The sequence below is a fragment of the Rhinopithecus bieti genome, unplaced genomic scaffold (genome assembly GCF_001698545.2).
Source record: "Rhinopithecus bieti isolate Rb0 unplaced genomic scaffold, ASM169854v2 scaffold_5260, whole genome shotgun sequence".
Classification (NCBI taxonomy): domain Eukaryota; kingdom Metazoa; phylum Chordata; class Mammalia; order Primates; family Cercopithecidae; genus Rhinopithecus; species Rhinopithecus bieti.
Genome location: NW_016805896.1, coordinates 3,606,541 through 3,616,202, shown reverse-complemented (window position 1 = coordinate 3,616,202; position 9,662 = coordinate 3,606,541). Strand labels below are relative to the sequence as shown.

The window sequence follows — 9,662 nt, the reverse complement described above, 5'->3', positions numbered from 1 at the left end:
CTCCTCCTCCTCCTCCTCCTCCTCCTCCTCCTTCTTCTTTCTTCTTCTTTCTTGCTCTGTTGCCCAGGCTGGAATGCAGTGGTGTGATCTTGGTTCACTGCCACCTCTGCCTCCCGGGTTCAAGTGATTCTCCTTCCTCAGCCTCCTGAGTAGCTGGGATTACAGGTATGCATCACCACTCTGGGTAATTTTTGTATTTTTAATAGGGACAGCATTATGCCGTGTTGGCCAGGCTTGTCCTGAACTCCTGGCCTCAAGTGATCGGTCTGCTTCCGCCTCTCGAAGTGTTGGGATTACAGGTGTGAGCCACTGTGCCCGGCTTCCTGCGACTCTTCTCTTTTTCCCGTTTGTCTTCTCAGTCACTGAGTGCTTTTCTTCCTCAAATCCATTGTTCAACATTTCCTGAGAACGCTCAAGATTCTCAGTCCCTCTTTTCTTTCTCTGCAAAGCCCTTAAGCAGTGGTCTTTTAGCTGACAAACAAATGCAGATGCTTCCCCGGCAGAGATGGTGAACAGGTGCTGCTTTCTGGCTCTCCGTAATTAGGGGACTGGGCATTTCTGTGTGCTTCCTCCCTCTGAGGTGCAAGGCTCTGGTCACTTTTTTGGCAATGCTGTGTTTTCCTTCTCACCTGCCAGGTTTTGGGGCCTTGTCACAGATGCCAGATGATTTGCATCGACCAGCAAACTGGGCAAAGAAACCAGCACGTTTTCCAAAAACTTTCTGAGAGTCGTGAAACAAAGGTAAGCGTGACTGCAAAATGTGACACCTGGTTTCCAATCCTGGTGTTATGAATACCAGAACTATGTTCATAATAGTGCAGAGTTATTTTTTTAAATGGGGGATTTGCTGCCCACCCAAAGCTGTTGGACTGCCATTAACCTATCCTTGTTTGTAGTTTCATTTTATTTTTCCTTTCCATCCAAGTTCTCACTTATTTTTTATTTTACTACATGTATTTTTTATTCTTTCCAATCTTGTTGAAGAGATATGGAGTACAAAAAAACAAAACAAAACAAAAAGAAAACACCAAGTAAAGTAATTCTATTGTCTTGATCATTAGTTTCTTTACCACAGAGAGCTCATGAAGAGTAAAGTGCCTTACTGTGAATAGAGTAGCTGCATAGAACGAGTCAGTACATTTCATTAAACTGGAAATGCATTCATTAAGCCTGGAAATTCATTTTCTTGAGGGTTAAAACAACAAAGTGTTATACATTCCAGATTATAAAAACTGAACTTCCAATGTGTTGATTCTTTAGAAAGATTTATTTTCAGGCTTATACTTTCTGTTAAGACTTTTTGTTTACAAAGAATTCCAGGAAGCCAAGTAAAGCAGTCAGGCTACATAGAGCGATTCTTGAAAATTAACAGAAATAATGCAAACACTGTATCTACTTCCAATAATAAGCTGGCAAGTTAATCCATGGTAAAATGTGTTACATCGTTTCCTGTGTTTCTTCAAAGCCAGGGTTTTGTTTCACAGTATAGAGATTTGATTTATGTAAGTTTTCTTACCAATATGGGATAGAAATGGCCTGCAGAGTAGTGCATTTGACTGTTACAGCAGCATGTCTGTCAATGCAGGCTGTGTCTTCTGGGTTGTGGGAACCTTGAGCCTGCACCGTGCAGGTTGCCAGGAGAAGAAAGAAGGAGGCACAAATATAATACTAAGGTCCATGAAAATAGTGTTTCTTACCATCACTGCAGTTTTCATGTGCATGAACCTTTTATTTTTAAATTTTGGAATAATTTTAGATTTACGGAACAGTTGCAGTGAGAGTGCAGAGGCTGCACCCTTCACCCACATTTGCACAAGTCATAAAGGATTGGCCCAATCCCCTAGCCCGGGGCCTGGAACATGAGGGTGTCCAACAGATGTTATCACAGGAACTAACAGATCGGAGAGCACGTCAGGTCCTCCAAAGGGTCCTGAGTGGCTCACTTGCATTGATGGTTAACATTGAGCAGACTTACCTACTCTTCATTTTGGGCCGTCCATCCTTGTTCAGGAGAATTTGGCAAAATTGACTCATATCATTCTTTCTCAAGGAAAATGCAGAGTTTTGCCACTGTCTTCCCAAAAGCCTTTTATATCAGGCAGCAAACAGGAAATGGGCCTGGTGGTGGTCACGAGCTGAGAGAAGGAAGAAGGTCCTTCTGCAGGAAATTCTGGGCATGTGGGACAGAGATGTGGCCAGCAAGAAAGAGGTGTGGGGCGAGCATAGGGAAAGGACACCTTAGGATGAGAATCTTTGGGGTCTAAAGTTAGGATTATTTTAATGTCCCACTGCATTCTACTATGTAACAGATAAGACTTATCAAGTCTCAGTATATGTCTTTAAAGATCTGACTTGATTTTAATGAAACATTAATATTGACAGTTAATTTTTTTTTTATCACAAAACTAACTTTATTATATTTTTCCCAGTTCGATTTTTTTTGTTAAACATCTTCACTGTCCCGGTGACTTCTGGTTCTTATTTTCTTGACGCACACAATGTCCTCAGCCTTCTTTGGATTTTCTGCACACCTCTTGACACTCCGCGTTACTCTCTGCGCAGATTCGCTCTCCAAAGTGCTAAAATAATCTAGCCTCTTTTGTTGTTGCTGCTGTTTTGTTCACAGGTGAACTTTGGCATGTACCTGATGCATACATCATTGGATTTATCCTCTCCATGTTTCCTGTCTGTAGGATCTCAGGTGCTCCCTGTGTTGAAAGAGAATGTGGAAGGTCATGATTTACCTGCATCTGAGAAACACTAGGATGTAACCTCCTAAAAAAAGAAAATTAGCATACATTAAAATTTCTATTTTACAGTGGTCTCTATTATTGTTAAGATCTGCAACTTGGTTCAGTAGAACTTGATGTTTTGAATAAGGAGAGCTCTTTCTTTAGAGGGAGGGAATGCTCTCACCTGCTTCCTTCTGCCTTTGACTTCTCACCCTGCACATTTGCACTGGCTCTGCTCAGGAGAGCAGTTCTGAGGCCTTGGGAATGAATGCTGCACCCACATCCGGTGAGGCTCCCATAGGTATTTAAAGTATAATCAGATGAAATTTTTAATGAAGTTCACTGGGAAGATTGAACTTACTCCAGGTCCCTATTTTTCCATTTTCTCACATTGTTACTTTGTCTTTAGAGAGCATCTTTGGATCTCTCCAACCCCTTTGTAGTGAGGAAGGGATTCTATGCCCAGTGATCCTGGGTATGAGAAGGTGCTCCTCTCCTCCTCCTCCCACACATGATGGTGTGGTTTATACTCAGGGGTCCAGAGGGTGATTTGTGACCACATTCCTTGGGGGGAGTTTCTACTAGGATATTTATAGTCTGAGCAAAGGCGCAGACCAGCCATTCCTTTCCTCTTGCTTTCCATCCCTGGCCTCCATCCTTGTCCCCCACTGAGTTGATGCACTCGTGAGCCTGTGCATCAGCTCACAGGATGGCTCATGAGCCTGAAGTTACACTCAGTGATGGCTGTGCTTATGCAGGTGGTCATCCTCCCCTCTACAAGCCCACAGGGTAGTGTTGGTCCATCCACCTGAGAGCTTCCAAATCCCATCAAGGGAGGAACTTTGGCATTCAGGAATCCTGTCTGTATCATCTTTGACCACTGCTCCTGCAGCCTCCAGATGAAAATGTCCAGTGAGGAAAGCTCATCTCTAATGAAGTTACCCATCCCACTGAGTTTCTAAGAAGTTTCTCCCTGTGCTGAGCTTGTGTGTGCCTTATCTGCTTCCCCATGACTTCCAGCCTGGGGTCTTACCCTGTCCTCTGGAGCAATGCAGAGTGAGTACATCCACTTCACATCCATTCTGCTGGCATCCTTCTGGAGCCTGCTGTCCATGTGTGAACCCAGTCCCTTCATCATCTTCCACCTGGATAGCTGTATTTTTCCAGTCACTTCTCCCCCAAATGCCTGCCCACCATGACCCACTGCATCTTCTGAAAGCCTGTGCCACCCCATCTCTCCTGCTGCTCAGTTGGAGAGCAGGCTCAGGCTTCCTTAACTTACCTGTTCAGAGCCTGTGGGATTCAGGGTCAGTTTGTTTCATTATCACATTTGTAGAACTTTGTGTTGTTCCCAGCACGAGGTGGGATTTGAAAGATGAGGTGTGCTCTGTTTGCAAGGATTGTTGAGATGGAGCCTAATGATTGCACACACATGTGCTGTGAAGAGTTAAGGGTAAAAAGCACAACTCTGACTCAGTGGTTGCTGAGATCAGTGAAAGAAGAGGCAAATGAAGTTAGGTGGGGGTGGGGTGGGGTTTATTGTTTTGAACTGTTTATTACAAACACAACCTCTTCCAAGACTCAGCACTGCCACATCATGCAAGTGGGCTTGTCCTCATCAGCTAACTGATAGGAGAACAATGCCCTAAAGTAACAGATTTATCCACCTGCTCAGGCCAGTTTCATGCAGGGGAATCTTCCCAGATGGCACATTGCCCCTTCCAAAACCTTCTGCTGACAAATGCATCACATTAATTATGATGGAAAACAAGTAAGAAGACATGTTCTACAAAAATTAGGTCACTTGTCCAGGTGCGGTGGGCCACATGCCTGTAATCCCAGAACTTTGGGAGGCTGAGGTGGGTGGATCACAAGGTCAGGAGACTGAGACCATCCTGGCTAACACGGTGAAACCCCATCTCTACTAAAATACAAAAAAATTAGCTGGGCGTGGTGGCATGCACCTGTAGTCCTAGCTACTTGCGAGGCTGAGGCAGGGGAATCGCTTGAACCCGGGAGGCAGAGGTTGCAGTGAACAGAGATTGTGTCACTGCATACCTGCCTGACAACAGAGCAAGACTCTGTCTCAAAAAAAAAAAGGTCACTTTTGTCACCAAGAATATTTTTTTCTTATCCACATCTATGTCACCTTTTGCAGTAGATACTTTCATGACTGATTTCAGGCTTTTTGTTTTTTTGAGACAGGGTCTTGCTCTGTTGCTCTGTCACCCAGGTTGGAGTGCAGTGGCGTGATCACAGATCACTGCAGCCTTGACCTCTTGGGCTCAAGTGATCTTCCTGCCTCAGCCTCCCAAGTAGCTGGGACTACAGGCACACACCACTACATTCAGCTATTTTTTTTTTTTTTTGGTAGAGATGGCGTCTCACTTTGTTGCCCAGGCTAGTTTTGAATTCCTGGACTCAAGCCATCCTCCCGCCTCAGCCTCCCAAAGTTCTGGGATTACAAATGTGAGCCACTGTGCCCAGCTTTTGATTTCAGACATTATAATGCAGATCTTCTCCTTTACAACACTATTATTTGGTTATCTACTTATAATTACTGATTTCACATTGGTCTGTTTTCACTAGATTGTAAGCTCCATGGGGACAAGCCCTGTGCCAGCATGTCTCTAGTGTTGGCAGACAATACTCGAAATCTGTTGACAGACTGATTTTATTGAAAGCTGGCCCTTTTTAAACATTGATTGATTGAATATTAAATGTATGTATTTTATTAATTTAAAATTTATTTTAAATGCATTTTGTCTTTAGTGTCTAATTTCAAAATTTCTTATATGAAGTTTCAGCTAAAAATGTACTTTGTGTATTCTGTAGAGTAGCTTCGTATTCAGAGTTTATGGACATTTATGATTTTATGTCCGCTCCTTGGTTCTTATCTCCTGGAGTTCAGCCTTATGTGCTTCTCAAAGTGTATAAAAAATCAAAGACAGTGTAATGTCCCTTGAATTTAATTCTAACACCAAACCTCCAGGAGTCACAAAAAGTCCTTTTTTAAAAAAAACATGTGGTGAGAACAGACAACAACTTGTCTTTCTGGGCATTCTTTAGCCAGAAGAGAGGTTTTCTTTTGCATAGTTTGGTGAGCATCACGAATCCTTTAAGGAGGGTGGCAGTGCTGACTTGTCGCCATTGAGAGTCAGCCTCATCCCCTCTTCAGCCTTGTGGATGGAGAAAGACAGGCAGTGATTATTTTCTCATGTTGAAAGATGTCTGCTTCTCCTTCTCTTTCAGTGAAAAGTTGCTTTTTTAATTCAATATGTACTGAACAGATTCTAGAGTTTCAGAAACAAAAGAGGCAGAACCAACATGTATAGATCTCACTATAGAGTCATCACTATTTGGGGAAAGACAGACTAGATAATAGTCAGATGTGATATAGTATGTTTAAGCTATAGGATGGCAGGTGCATGAGTTTTGGTTGTATTATTCTTTATTTTTTGTATGACTTATGATATTCATGATAATTAAAAAGTTTTGGAACAATTCATCTCAATTTTCTTTTCTTTGTTCAAAAAGCAAACATAGGCCAGGTGTGGTGGCTCATGCCTATAATCCCAGGACTTTGGGAGGCCAAGGTGGGTGGATCACTTGAGGTCAGGAGTTTGAGACCAGCCTTGCCAACATGGTGAAACCCCATCTCTACTAAAAATACAAAAATTAACCAGGCATGGTGATGGCACTAGTAATCCCAGCTACTCAGGAGGTGAGGCAGGAGAATTACTTGAACCTGGGAGGTGGAGGTTGAAGTAAATGGAGATCCTGCCACTGCACAGCAGCCTGGGTGACGGAGTGAGACTCCATCTCAAAAAAATAAAACTTTAAAAAAAATGAAATAAAAATTAAGAGCAAACATTGAGCAAGAAAAGGTGCCAGCCTGCTGAGGTACCATCTCTGTCCTTGTAACTAAGCCAAAGGCAGGTGGATGAGAGAAGGGAACTGCACTTAGGCTGAAAGATTCGTTATGTTGGTAGCAGGTGGTGTTGTCTGGAACTTATGAATTGCATTTTCCTTTTAGCTTTTGCAGAAAGCAAGCTATTTTTTTCTCTTATTACAGCTACTATATTTTGAGTTATTCTCACCTTTATTCCATTTTTTAAATATGGGCCTGCAAAAGTATATCTAGTACTATAACAATATCTTTTTTCCTCTAAATTTTTATTTTTTAATTTTTGTGGGTATGTAGTAGGTTTATATATTATTGGGAGTATAACAACACCTTAATAGGGAGAAACAACATTTGAGAGGAGGGAAAATATGTATACAATACACAGAGTGGGGTCACGTGATACCATTCTAGGCATTTTGTCAGAGGTAGACCTAAAATTTGAATCTGAGCATGCTGGTATCTTCAAAAGGGGGAAACATACAGCCACTAAATTCACAATTTCCAGATGATAAAGGCAAACACGTTTGTTCAGGGCAAGTGGTGCTCAGGCTTGAGAGAAAGTTGTCTTCATAAAGAGAATACTATAAAACTTCCATTCCTGGGGCGGCCTTAGCACCTGCATGGTGGGAGCAGCCAGCCAGCCTCCCCAGCCAGCTCGCTGAGAATGGGTGGGCCAGCCCAGTGGTGCCATGATCCTCCTACCATGTAACTCCCACAGTAACTAGCTGCTCTACACCAGCTGCTCTACAGCCAGGACCATGGCTGCCTTGCTTGCGGGATGGAAAACGGATTCTGAGTCTATAACACCAATCCATTAAAAGAAAAAGAGAAACAAAAATTTCTAGGAGGAAGAGTTGGTCACAATGAAATGTTATTTTGCTGCAACTATTTAGCTTTAGTTGTTGGTGGAAAAAAAACAAAATACCTTCCCAACAAAGTGATGATCTGAGATGACTGAAAAAGGAGACTGTTAATGAAATAGGATTTGCTACAGAAATCAAGGCAGTTAAATTGCAGCGAGATAGAATTGTGATTGTTTTGGACTCCATGATTAAGGTGTTCACACTCACACAGAACCCCCATCAGCTGTACATCTTTGAAACCTCCTGTAACCCTAAAGGCTGCTGTGTCCTCTGTCCTAATAGCAACAACTCTCTTCTGGCCTTGCCAGGCAGGCACACAGGCCATGTGCAGCTCGTGGACCAGGCCAGCACTGAGAAGCCACCTGTGGACATTCCCGCTCCCGAGGGCATCCTGAGCTGCATCACACTTAACCTGCAGGGAAAAGAATTGCAACCACACCTGAAAAGGGGACGCTTATAAGAATATTTGATACTTCATCAGGACATTTAATCCAGGAACTATGAAGAGGATCTCAAGCAGCTAATGTTTTCTGCATTAGCTTCAATCAAGATGTGTCCTTCATATGCATATCCAGTGACCACAGCACAGTGTACATTTTTGCAGCTGAGGACCCAGAAAGGAATGAACAGTCCAACTTGGTGTCAGCTAGTTTCCTTCCAAAATCCTTTAGTTCCAAAGGGGTTTCTCCAAGTTTCAGGTTCCCTTGGGCTCTCCATGCATTTGTGCCCTTGGAGCAGAGCCAAATGCAGTCACTGTGATTTGTGCAGACAGTGGCTACTACAAATTCCTATTCAACCCTAGAAGGGAATGCATCCCAGACATCTATGCACAGTTTCTAGAAATGATCTATGACAAGCTGTGATTCCTCAACCATGAGTGCAACAGCACCCAACACTCATTGTCCCTGAGACCCCTGGGGTTGGTGCCAGTGCCCCATGGGACTCTTGGATCGTGGGCTGGCGGGGCTGCCCAGGGATCTTGGTCTGAAACCATACGTGGTTGTCTGCTTTCCTAAGAAGGACTTCCATTTTTGGTATTAAAGAGAGCATCCTCATCAAAGCACTGCAGACACTCAGTGGCTCTAACCAGATCATGCTGACTGCCTGGCTGTCCCCGTTAGTTCAGCTGGGACTGACAGGGCCTGCATACAAACCTGGGGACTGGGTCGAGAGGATGGACAAATTCAAGTTTGTTTTTTGCAACAGACTCCATTTTTACTGAGTCTACAGTGGGGAAATGAACAAGTGCGTAAATGTTAGTTCTTGCATTATAAGCGGATCACTTGAGGTCAGGAGTTTAAGACCAGCCTGGCCAACACGGTGAAACCGTTTCTACTAAAATACAAAAATCAGCCAGGTGTGGTGGTGGGCACCTGTAATCCCAGCTACTCAGGAGGCTGATGCAGGAGAATCGCTTGAATCCGGGAGGCAGAGGTTGCAGTGAGCCGAGATCGTGACACCCAGCCTGGGCAACAGAGTGAGACTCCGTCTCAAACAAACAAACATAAAACAAATGTTGAAATGAAGAAATTAAATAAGTAATTAAAGACATAAGAAAAGAACATGATATTAGGCAAGTTGAAAAAGTATCAAAGCTAACATGAAATAAAACATTAATGATTGAATTTCAACACTCAGGGACTGGGAGCTTCAGTTGAGACACATCTGAAGAGGGGTCTGGAAAACAGACCTAAAGAGGACGTCCACAAGGCATGGAGGAGACAAAGAAAGGGAATGAAAAGCGGGAAACTCGACCAGGACTAACTGTTCAAATCAATCCCAGAGGGAGAAAATAGAGAAAACAGGGCAAAGATAACATTCGAATTTTTAAGAATTAAGGAAAATCATGAATTCTCAACTTTAGGAAACACAGTCCTGAGCACGACACATAAAAATAAATCCATGATGGGCACAGTGTATGCAACCATAGAAACCCAAAAGACAAAGACAGCATCTGAAGTTGCAGCCACAGCAAAGAGATAAATTCCTACAAAGCAACAATAGACCAGCAGACAGAACATTGACTCTGTCCAAAGTGCTGAGAGAAAAATCATAGTCCTTCTAGGGTTTTCTGCTCAGTGAAGCTAAGCTATCAATCAGACAAGAACAAGGGGAAAATACATATTTTCTTTTCTTTTCTTTCTTTTTTCTTTTCTTTTC

General features: G+C 43.0%; 1 protein-coding gene and 1 pseudogene across 4 annotated transcripts in view; both read left to right on the top strand.

Moving 5' to 3' along the window:
• Window positions 1–4,675, top strand: part of MOCOS (molybdenum cofactor sulfurase) — a 64,723-nt gene extending 60,048 nt beyond the window's left edge. For 2 of the 4 annotated variants that reach the window (XM_017874001.1, XM_017873999.1), the window contains 2 exons: window positions 637–741; window positions 2,627–2,821. In XM_017874001.1, the coding sequence (XP_017729490.1) occupies window positions 637–741; window positions 2,627–2,764 (243 nt within the window). In that variant the 3' untranslated portion in view covers window positions 2,765–2,821. Of the gene's footprint in view, window positions 1–636; window positions 742–2,626 lie in introns of those variants that run through there. The other 2 variants (XM_017874000.1, XR_001886014.1) reach the window with 2 other exon arrangements.
• Window positions 4,676–7,328: 2,653 nt separating this feature from the next.
• Window positions 7,329–8,365, top strand: LOC108530873 (WD repeat domain phosphoinositide-interacting protein 3 pseudogene; annotated as a pseudogene).
• The last annotated feature ends 1,297 nt before the right edge of the window (window positions 8,366–9,662 follow it).